This window comes from Leptopilina boulardi, unplaced genomic scaffold (assembly GCF_019393585.1).
Source record: "Leptopilina boulardi isolate dan_hultmark-lab unplaced genomic scaffold, ZJU_Lbou_2.1 LbouV2_213, whole genome shotgun sequence".
Taxonomy (NCBI): domain Eukaryota; kingdom Metazoa; phylum Arthropoda; class Insecta; order Hymenoptera; family Figitidae; genus Leptopilina; species Leptopilina boulardi.
Genome location: NW_026137767.1, coordinates 2,963,330 through 2,975,760, shown reverse-complemented (window position 1 = coordinate 2,975,760; position 12,431 = coordinate 2,963,330). Strand labels below are relative to the sequence as shown.

General features: G+C 29.8%; 2 protein-coding genes across 5 annotated transcripts in view; one reads left to right on the top strand and one right to left on the bottom strand.

Moving 5' to 3' along the window:
- The window catches only part of LOC127278965 (ankyrin-3-like), a 117,847-nt gene that overhangs the window by 67,925 nt on the left and 37,491 nt on the right, over positions 1-12,431 (bottom strand). The window lies entirely within an intron of this gene.
- On the top strand, positions 4,763-6,340 carry LOC127278971 (uncharacterized). Its single transcript, XM_051300981.1, has 2 exons — positions 4,763-5,431; positions 5,505-6,340. The coding sequence occupies exons 1-2, from the start codon at positions 5,012-5,014 to the stop codon at positions 6,213-6,215; spliced, it is 1,131 nt and encodes a 376-aa protein (XP_051156938.1). The 5' UTR covers positions 4,763-5,011; the 3' UTR covers positions 6,216-6,340.

Here is a 12,431-nt window from a genome sequence, read left to right as displayed (position 1 = left end):
AATGCAGAAACAAAGCCAGAAATGCTCCCTCACCCTCTAAATTTTTTTTAAATCGAAAAACCACCCTTAAATAGAAAAATTCAAATTTAAGAAGTAAACAAATATTATATTACCGGCTTTTTTTAAATACAGAACCTTACATGTATGTAGTTTTGCTCTTCTAACTCAAAAAATTAAAGCCAGCATTGATCCATCACCCTCTGAATTTTTTTAAATAGAAAAAACTACCCTTAATCTAAAGAATCAAACTTAGGAGGTAATACTATATAATTATATTGTATTACCTCCTAAGTTTAATTCTTTGGTGGTTTTTTCGATTTAAAAAAATTTTAGAGGGGAAGGGAGCATTTCTGGCTTTGTTTTCGCATTGCTGGAGTAAAAATACCTGGTTATAAACTTTTTTAATCAGTTATTTTATTGTTTTACCTCCTAAGTTTGATTCTTCAGATTAAGGGTAGTTTTTTTATTAAAAAAATTCAGAGTGTGATGGATCAATGCTGGCTTTTTTTGAGTTAGTAGAGCAAAACTACATACATGTAAGGTTCTGTTTTTAAAGAAACCGGTAATTTAATATTTTTTACTTATTAAATTTGAATTTTTCTATTTAAGGGTGTTTCTTTCGATTTAAAAAAAATTTAGAGGGTGAGGGAGTATTTCTGGCTTTGTTTCTGCATTGCTGGAGTAAAAATATCTGGTTATAAAATTTGTCAATCAGTTATTTTATTGTTTTATCTCCTGAATTTGGTTCTTCAGATTAAGGGTAGTTTTTTCGATTAAAAAAATTCAGGGGGTGCTGGATCAATGCTGGCTTTGTTTTTGAGTTAGTGGAGCAAAGTTTCGTAGATGTAAAATTTGGTTTTTTTAAAAAATAATTTGATTTTTTTTATCTCCGAAGTGTGAATTTGTCCGTTTAAGGGTGGTTTTGGTCGATTTAAAAAAAAACTGAGGGTGATGGAGCAATTCTGAGCTCAGATTCGGTTTCAGCGGTCCAAAATACTATAGGAAATATATGTCTTGTTCAAGAAACAGACAAATTTTTTTTTTAATTAATTTAATAATGAATTTATCCCTTGGTGTAATGAATAGTAAGGAAGAAAATTTAACAATCAATCCAAGTCAAGTAGACTTGACTTGGATTGATTGTTAAATTTTCTTCCTTACAACTTTTTTTTGTGTGCCTGTGTTATTTACCTTTTAATGCTTTTTTCTAAGCAATTTAAAATTTCTGGTAAACATTTCTAAGATATTTTATTTTAATACAAATTTTTTTTTAAATTGATTTTTTAGATGTTTACACAGATTGACCTACTTGACAATAAAACAAACAAAATTTTCTTCAATTAAAAAGATTATTAATTTTTTTTAGCAAGGTTTCATTTATTGTTCACTTTAAATTACGATAATATATTTTAAATCATTCTTCTTCATGTTATTAAAAATGAAGTTTTCCTTACTTTATAAAATATGGAATTTAATTGATTCAAATAATCTTAGATGCCAAACAGTGCACTTGACGTCAAAAAATAGTTATTGATACAAGAAAATAAACACTAACTAATGTGATCATGCTGCGTTTTGCGCAATTATTGATATAAAATAAAAATATGATTCTAAAGTAGATACTGGAAGTAATGAAAATTATAGAAATCATAATGATCTATGAAACAAGCTATAACTATATTATTTTAAAGACGAAATCAGTACTATGTTTGTGGTAAAATAAAAATAAAAAATATTACAAAAACGTATTAAGAGATTGAAAAGAACCATTTTATTTTAAATAATCATAAATATATTATTAGATGTAAACATTAAAATTCGAAATATTTATTTCATTATAACCCACAGTAGTGCTAGGTAGTAGATATTCTAGACATTCAAAGAGTAGACAGATCCTTATATGATGGATTTCATATCAAAAGTCCAGGCAAAAAAAATTTTTTATCCAATCTATCCCCAATTTTTTTTGAGTTGTCCTATATGTTGGTAATTTATCAGCCAAGTATTTTTGAATTTTATAAAAAATTAGCAGTAGGGGAGGGGGTAAAAGTTTTGAGTTTTTCGCTGACACGCCATACTTTGTTTATTTATTATACTTAAACGAAAAAATAAAAAATAATTTCTGGACATGATTCCTTTAGATTTTTCCATAACCTTTCGATTGGCGTAGTCCATCTTGAAAAAAAAATTTTTTTGACCAAAATTTTTGAAAATTAAAAATAAATTTTGATCTTTTTCATCTTCGGACACGTTTTTTTTTATTTTATTTTTATTGGAAAGCTGAAATTTTTTCTCACAAAATACTTAATTTTCAAAAAACCGTTTTTTTTTTGGTTCCGAGAAATGAAATTTTGAAAATCGCGCTACAAGTCAACGAGAAGCCACTCTGCCTCGCGCCACTCTATTCAGCAATGTGCGTAAGTACCCACACAGCACTCAAAATTCCTTGAAACTTGACAGAGCCTCACACGGCGAGGTTAGGAAACTTCAGTGGCAAGGTTCATACAAGTTTGTGTCAATGTTTAAATGTCCACATAAAAAGAATATTTACACGAAACTTTGAGGAAATATTACACTGTAAATATTCACGTGCGATGTTCAGTTAATGTTGTGTCAATATTTATCTATACTTATTATATTAGTAAATGAAATTTTTATAACTAGGCGAAAATGTAATTTCAATATTGACACAACATTGACTGAACATTGCACGTGAATATTTATGTGTAATATTTCCTCAAAGTTTCGTGTGAATATTCTTTTCATGTGGACATTTAAACATCGACACAATCTTGTATAAACCTTCCCTACCGAAAGAGTGGTACTGGAATGGTACTGAATTGTACTTGGCTTGAGTTCCACTTCAGTACCACTACCTGATAACCCATAAGAAGACATTTTTAAAGTACTTTAACAATAGGTTTAAAGGTATATAAGATTAACAAACCGTCTCTCACGATATACGTGTAAAACAGCAAAAAAAAAAAATAATAGTTTGTAGAAAATTTCTGTTAAGTTTGGAAATTATATTGCAATCCCTCCTTGAACAATAGACCCCTAGGTCCTTTGTTGAAGGATTAAAATTTTAACCCAAGTTTTATTGCTTAACCCTCGGAGCACACACCTCTTTTTTCGAACAAGTAGCACAGTCTGGGTCGCTGTGACCCTGTTTACTTTACAAAACAAAAATTCGTGAAGTTAACTAATTAAAAAGAAAAAATTGAATTTAAAAAAAAATGTAACTTTTGTAATTTTTAATATTTTAAGCTAAAAATTGGGATTTATATTCTCGAAGTGTGTTAGAATAAGAGAAAAAATACCACCTTATTTTATTTTTTAAAAAAGGTATTTATTTTGTAGTTTAACGAAGGTAACTTTTAAGACGATAAAAATGTGATTTTCGACACAACTTTTTAAAACTATACTTTTTTAATAACATATTTACTAGTATTTTATTATTTTCTTTGGATTATCATGTTACTTATTATTCCTTATTAGTTAGTTACCACTATATGGCCTTAGGTTCGTGTTGTATTGCCGACTTTTCAAATTACACTTCATTGAAATTAATGACAGGGTCTGTGTGACCCAGTATGTGCTTCGAGGGTTAAAAAATTTATAATTTTAATAACTCAAATTTAAAAAATATATATTGAGATTCGTTAATATTTCCAGATTATGAATATCTAAAATTTATCAAAAAATAATTATTACATTTTAAAAAGTTATAATTTATCTCGTATACCTTAAGTTTGACAAAAAAATGGACATAATTTTTGAATTTAGCTGCCAAAGGACATATCATATGCATAATAATGTATGAAAATAATATAAATCCAGGAAAAACAAATATAATATTGAAATAAATACAAAGTATTAGTTTAAACATATTGAAAAAGCTAGTCGCTTTTCATTTTTATGAGGGTATTAACGGTAACTCGATCCTTTTCGCAGGTAAATTTCCTAGTTCCATTTCAGTACCAAAATGCACTAAAGTAGTACTGACTTGGTACTGAGCCCTCAGTTCCAAATTTCCAGTACCAATCCAGTACCACCCTTCCAGCAGGGTTGCCACTAAAGTTTCCTAACTTCGCCATGTGAGGTTCTGTCAAGTTTCAGGGAATTTTGGGTGCTGTGTAGGGTGGAGGGTTTATTAATTTAACTTAATTAGTTAAGGTAGAAATAAGTAAAGTTAATTAAAATAAATAAACGAAATAATTAAATAATTAATTTAATGGGGCAGGGTTATAATTAAAGATTCACAAATTGATTGAACATAATGGGTTAATTCATAATAATTCAGGAAAAGAAAAAAACAATGTTTTATATATATAGGTATATAATTAATATAAATAATAATTTAAATTTAAGATAAATATGCAAAAATTACAAATGGCATAAGTACAAGTAGTTATAATCAATTCACGGAAACTTAATTAATCCAAAATTTAAACTTAAAATTAAGAATGAAATTAAGTACATAAAGCTGCATACAAATGACAGAATAATAGAGGAATGGATAAATACAAAATAAGACAAGTATCTAGTATTTAAGCAATACATTTAGAAGTAATATACCGGGTTGATAATCAAATTTTCAAACACTGAATGGGGGGGGAGCTGAGTGAAGGCGATACGTCCCTGATGAGTCCAACCTCCCCACCCTAACCTCCTTTCTGGCTACACACAAATAAAGTTGGTTCTACAATAAGCGCGTCGGATGTACATCTATACCCCTCTCTCTCATTAGGCACACGTTCACGTCCACGTCCGACGCGCTTATTGTAGAACCAACTTAAAGTTTACAACATGGGAACATTTGAGAAGTAAAATAATATACAAATCAGTAACAGGAAACAGTAAACATTTAGTAACAAGAATAGTATCAAGAATTGGCCTGAATTATTCCATTGTCTTGTTCTTGTTGTGTTGTGTTCGTTTAAGATTTGAATGAAAGAATATTAAATTTTCTTTCTCTGATATTATTTTTGTTAACTTAGAAATAACAAAAATGGCATATAATGAAGAATATGCCAAATTTTATAAATCAATTGATCCAAGTTTTTTTAACATGTTAGATGTTGAATCTATATTTCATAAAACATTTTATCCAAACGCATGTCATGTTTGCAATTGTTTTGGCGAAAAAGTTAATTTAAAACGGTGTGGTGCTTGCGACATGATATCTTATTGTTCTAAAGAACATCAGTTAAAGGATTGGTCAAGTCATAAAGAAATTTGTAAAGTCATACGTCAAATAAAGAAAGAATTGGAAGTGAATAATTTATATGAATCACTTAAAGTTTCAAATACTTTTAATGGAGTAGGAGAAATGCTTTCCATTTTCTTAGGGAAATTCTCCACGGGATTAGAAACTACGTTTGGAAAGTCATTTAAAAAAATAAGTCAAATGAATGGTCTTAAATTAATTGTAAGCATAAAAAATCATATATTTTTTTTCAAAAGGAATAATTTTTCTTGAATATAAATTTTTGTTTTTCTAGAAGGATTTATCAGACAGAGCCGTGGAATTACTTGGAAGACCATTGAAATATTATGAATTACAAATGTTTTCTTTTCCACGAGTTTGTGCTGTTTGCTTCGAATGTAATCCTCATCTTCTTACAAATTGCAAAAAATGTCCTCAATCCAGTTTTTGTGAAATGCATATAAATGATCCAAGTCATGAAAATCAATGTTTTAAATTTATATCAATACTTTATTTGCCATGTGAAATTCATGAAACTGTTCCTCCATTGATATTGGATATAATAGACGAGATGAAATTACCTGTACAAACTGAATTTGAAAAATTACCGAATTCTATGACTAAATTTTTCGAGCGATATTTTTCAAAGGTTTCATTTCACTTATTTTCTATAGAAAAGAGAGTTGCATTTAATACCTATTTTTCAAGCAAGTATTCTTCTCCACTGACAATACTTTTTGCTATGGAGAAATTGAGTCTCAATTTGAATTCTATGACAATTCATGTTGTTGGCGCATCATCACAGGAACAAATTTTTAACGATTGGGAAGCAATATTGCATTATTTGACACAATTAAATAAACTTAAAATTGTTTTAATTGGACTTGAATTTATTCCGCCGGGTAGTGTTAAAATGCAAAAGCAATGTAAACTCTGCAAGAAAAATAAAAGACAATTCATTATTGAAACAATAATGATTGAATATCATAAATACTGCGATAGTTAAAATTTTGAGAAACCAGACATGATTGCATGCTTCAATCCAGGATTTTACGCTTATAAATCTTGGGAAAAATCTATAGAAATTTTTAATAAAGGACAATGTCCAGTGTTGATAACATCTTACAATGAAATGGAGGGAAATCAAGATAAAGAAATTGTTGATAACAAATTTCCTTCTGCAAATTGTATTTTCAATGATTACAATCCGTTCGCAAGTTTTCATTTTAAAAAATTGTATGTTGTTTGTGATTTTTCTGCTGACAATGAGTTTATATTTATTTACAAACATCTTGGCAATTTAAAAGTTTCTAAATGATTGATGGGTAAGAATGTTAAAATATATATATATATATATATATATATATATATATTTATAATTCTAACAAATATTATTTACTTTATCAATAATTATTCATTTTTTACAGGGACGCAAATTCTAGAATTTCTCAAGTATTGTGTTCAGTATACTTGAAAAGTGATTACTTTTAAAATAGTATATTTCGTAACGAGTGTGAATATTTGCAGATTTTTGAAAAAGTGTTTTTTTTTGGGACGAGCTGTAGGCGAAGCGAAGCTTTGCCTACAGCTTGTCCCAAAAAAAACACTTTTTCAAAAATCTGCAAATATTAACACAAGTTACGAACGATACTTTTCATGACAAGGTGCAAAAAAACGCACTTTTTAGCACGGCGTGCTAAAAAAGTGCCTCTTTTTTGCACCGCGTTATGAAAAGTATAAATTAAAATATGATGTATAATTTGGTGTTTATTTGTTTCTATTTGTTCGAATTATTCAGTCTTTGTTCGTCATATATCTATATTTGTTAAAAATGTTGAATGAATAATTTAATACTTTTAAATTTTATATTTAAAAACGATTTCTTTTAACCTAAAGAAAAAAATAAGGGAGTATTTTAATTTATTGATAAATATTTGAAAAGAATAACTTCTACTAAAAATAGTATAAAAGTTGTAGATGGTATTTGTTGAAAAAAAATTTTAAATTCGACATTATCATAAAGGATTCATTTGTTAAGAATCCGTTATTAGAAGATATTTCATTGTATATTTTCTGTTTTCATTAATAATAATATGTAATACATTTAAAAAAAATATGTAAGATTTTTATCGAAATCTGCGATTTCAAGAAAATTTCTTTCTTATTATTTAATACATTTTGAATAAATATATTTCAATACTACCTACAGAATTTTTGTTCTATTTTTACCAACATTAGTATTTAAGATTAATTTCCAAAAATAGTGCCTAACATTCTTAATAATTTATTTTTTATTTAATTTACTAATTAATAAATATTTAAACGTTTTCCTATAATTAACGTTACTTTTTTTATTACATATTTGAAATATTCAAGAAAAAACGAATAATTTTCACATATTATTTTATCTTTAATCTTCAAGTAAAACAGAGAAAAACGCGTTTCAAAAGTGTCGAAATTTTAAAAAATCATAACTTATAATTTTCATCAAATAAAAAAATACGTATGTCTTTTTTCCCATATAGAATTCGAAAAAAATTTTGAATGAAAATTTCACGAAAAATGATATACGTATTATATTCTAATTATTATAATATTTATTTTTTAAAAGTTAATTTAAATTTGTAAATTAAATTTACCGCCATTTTAAACAGCGACATCTGCATCTTGTGGTACTACTGATTTTCGAAATAAATGAAATTCTTCAATTTTAATTTTTTAATAAATATTATTTTACTATTACATATTATATGAGAGAATTAAATTATAATATTACAAAAAAAGTAATTAACCATTTTCTAAAGTTATAATAATGATAAATTAAAATTTCATCAAATTTTCTTTCTATTCTGTTGGTATACGGAAATTGCGGAAAAAAATCACGAAGAAACTATTTACGCACATTGCTGAATAGAGTGGCGCGAGGCAGAGTGGCTTCAGGTTGACTTGCAGCGCGATTTTCAAAATTTCATTTCTCGAAAACAAAAAAAAACGGTTTTTTGAAAATTAAGTATTTTGTGGGAAAAAATCTCATCTTTCCAATAAAAATAAAATAAAAAAAAAACGTTCCCGAAGATGAAAAAAATCAAAATTTATTTTTAATTTTCAAAAATTTTGGTCAAAAAAATTTTTTTGCAAAATGGACTACGCCAATCGAAAGGTTATAAAAAATTCTAAAGGAATCATGTCCAGAAATTATTTTTTATTTTTTCGTTTAATTATAATAAATAAACAAAGTATGGCGTGTCAGCGGAAAACTCAAAACTTTTACCCCCTCTCCCAACTGCTAATTTTTTATAAAATTCAAAAATACTTGGCTGATAAATTACCAACATATAGGACAACTCAAAAAAAAATTGGGGATAGATTGGATAAAAAATTTTTTTTGCCTGGACTTTTGATGTGAAATCCATCATATGTAAAAAAGTGGACGATTTAAAATTAATAGATTGAACGAACGTACCTGAGTGAAGTTCAATCATAATTTTGTGAGCTGCCTCGTCCGCAAGATCAAATATGTAGATGTTTAAACTGCCGTACAAATTAAAAAAAGTATTTAATTAACAATAAAAACATTGTTGTTTACGGCTTTTTTACTTTGGACGGCAGTAAAGTTGTCTACTATTTAAAAGAAATTTTTTTTTATTTATGTGAACAAAAAATTGATTCTTTTGTTTTCATTATTGAGAGTTACAAAATTAAAGATTTTGAAAGAGTTTAATTGCATAAGTATGTAAGTTTAAAGAACATGAAAATATATAATATTATAAAGTTAAAGTTTTTTTTAACAAATTAATATCAGACTCTCCGATTTCCAGTGTTTAACACTGCGTTTGCGAAGGTAGTTGACTGAACGAGTGGCCTGTTGTAAAATCTGCCGAACATGGTTAAATTTTGACTCCATCGCGCCGTTTGTCGGAGCAGTTTAACATTTATGCATTTCCTAGCCGCTGCTGAGGTCGAGGCACGTCTCGTGCTGTATGCAGAGAATTTGGTAATATTGATGCCACTTTTTTGTAAACTCTGCTTAATCCAGCGGCTGATTGTCTGCGTGGGGCCGCGCCATGCGGTTTCTTAAACGTTATGAAGAGTTTTGAGACGTCTCCTCGTAAATCTGCTGTTCGTCTAATGTATTCTTGTAATGTTTTGGCCACACAAAATTTGGGTTGCTGATTAACCCCTTCGCCGTAAGGAGCAAAATCTTCAATGTGGGTCCAAAATGTTAAGAAACTTTTTTACCATCAAAATTTTTTAAAATGAGTGAACTTAGGTTTTTCAGGTCGCTGATTACAAATCTGATGATAGTTTTTCAAAATTCAAAATGGCAAATCCAATGTGGCGGACATATTTTTCTAAATTCGTTGGATTTGCTTGAAACACGTTACTCGGGAGTTTTTGGGGTCGCTGATTACAAATCTGATATTAATTTTTCAAAACTCAAAATGTCGGATCCATATGGCGGACAGAAAAAATAAAAAGCAATCGACATTACTTAAAACTTATTACTCAAAGGTTTTCAATGTCATCTAAATTCAAATTTAGATTTTAGAAATTAAAAACAGTAGATGAAATATGGCGAAAATCAATAATATAAATGTTAAATAAGAAAAATAACTATAAAATTCAACCCCCGCAATTTGCTAGTAAATGGTTTAACAGTTATCTACAACCCCAGAGTGTACCACGTGGAGGTGTGCGGCAGAATTTTACACTCCTTATTTTAAAAAATTTTTTTCGTATTTTTAGATTTTTTTGGTTTTTATTTATTTTAACAGAAATGTTAAGAAAAAAATCCGATCAACTTTAATTTGTCGTCCGCTATATTGGGTTTTGTAAAACTTACATCAGATTCGAATTCAGCGACCTTTAAAACTCCCAAATAATGAATTTCAAGCGAATCCGATCAATTTTTATTTTTGTCGTTTGCCATATTGGATCCGCTATTTTGAATTTTTAAAATCTGACTTCATATTCGTAATCAGCGACTTCGAAAACATTTTGATATGATTGTGAGATATTAGTTTGAACTAATTTCCTAAATTTTTTCGCTATTGGGATTGTCAAATTTGCGTCTTGTAAGTCTATTGAGGAGAGATAGCAATCGGCAGTCATTAATCTTAGTGCGGTTTTAACATTTTCCATTTTGAAATGTTGCGGGGTAATAAATTTATTTAACCCTGTTAGGTTCAAAATGAACATGTCATCATCGTTACTCTTTTCTCATAAAAAATAGGGAGAAATAAATTCTTTGTTACTGTGACTACAGGTAGTTACTGCTTTTTCGTTATAAAGTTTCATAATTGCATTTTTAGTTTCTTGAAACTCTACGACAGACAGACAAGGACTAGAATGTTTGTTATTTTGAAAAGGTTTTGAGTTAAATGGGATTTTATACCCTGATACATTTTTCAAAATGGTACTTTTAAGCGTTATTTTTCTCCAAGGATGTAAAAAAAATTTTAGGCGTCCGTCCACTTCACATACCTCTAATTCTTCTGGAGCTGAAACATTTGGTAGCGATTCGGGTACATGGCTGGCCGTCCCATCTTAGAAAACGTCGTGTTCCTTTTCGGAGGGCCCTTCCAGTTTATATGATTATTATTTTGTTTAACGGGACCAGATGTATTCTGTTGACGTGTCCTCGACACAGTCTTCGACAATTTGTTTTCCAGTTAAATCCATTCCCGGAACGATAAAAGCTCTCCTTGTTTTTGAGAAACCATTGTGAAGATCTTTCATTATTGTTCCCGCCTCTCCGAGAATAGTTTTAAAGTTTCGTCGATGTTAAAGTTTTGTGGACTTTTCGAGCTTCTATTAGACCATTCAATACAAAACCTTGAGCACTCAATGCTGCTCCCAACTGGTTTTGTGATAAGACTTGGTAGTGGTTTCTTTTAATACCTGTAGTTCCCATGATTGATTTCACTTCGGGATTGTCATCTTTCCCCTGTTCCGCATCTCCACGTTTTTCTTGCTGGACATTAGATATTGCCGGCGTCACAATTTCGGAATGTCCATCCCTACTGCAAATCCCTGTATAAGATCTTGTACAATTTCCTGTACAGAATCAGCAACTGAACTTGTACAAGTTCTGACCAGTTCCTGTACAGGAAAATGCATACGAATTTGGAACAAGTTCATGTGTGAGATGTACAAGATCTGGTGCAAGATCTTGTACAAGAAAGATACTTGTACAAGAAAATGTACATGATCTTGTACAATTTTATGTATAAGTACTTGTACATGAACACGTTCATGTTCTTGCAAATGAAATAGTTGTAAATTTTTTTTTTAATAAAATTTGAGATTTTGATAATTTTTAACCACTAAGATTCGTAACTCATGCATGCTAAAAACTATTAAATTATAAGTAAATTATTGCGCAGCCTTTGAAGTTTTTAATTTTTAGTAAAGAAAAACATGAATTAACATGTGCAAGAACATGGACGTGTTCATGTACAAGTACTTATACATGAAATTGTACATGAACATTTTCTTGTGCAAGCATCTTTCTTGTACTAGATCTTGCACCAGATCTTGTACAAGATCTCACACATGAACTTGTTCCAAATTCGTATGCATTTTCCTGTACAGGAACTGGTCAGAACTTGTACAACTTCAGTTGCTGATCCTGTACAGGAAGTTGTACAAGATCTTATACAGGGATTTTCAGTAGGGATCTGCGAAAATCGACGTGCCTCGCGGGCGACGCTCTTCAGGGGCCTCCACCGATGGACCTTCACGTGGCGACTCTCGTGGATGCCGTTCTTTGCTTGGTCTCCGTGGGGACAAAGATTTGCGAGACGTTCATCTCAAGTAACGGTCGTCGCTGTTATCACTCTCGGAATTCGAATTATGATCGCTAGACTTTCCTCTTCGGTAACGCTCTGTGCTATTACTACGAGATCGTTTTCTATATCTTGACGTAGGTCCGTCGAGCCGATAACCGCATGATTCGGATGATGAGTCAGACTCGCGCCTCTTGCTTCTTTTATTTTTCTTTACCTTCCTAATCTCCTTTTTTAGCTTCTTCACTTGATGCAGAATGTCGTCCTTTGATCGTTGTCGTTTTTTTCTTCTCCTGTGATCAGACTGATCGGACTCTGATAAACCCATTTTTAATTACTAAAACTACTTCTTCCTAAACACGTGTGTCATGGAGCGCACAGTAAAACATAATGAACAAAGTAAGATGACGAGAGACGAGGAAGGCAATAACAGA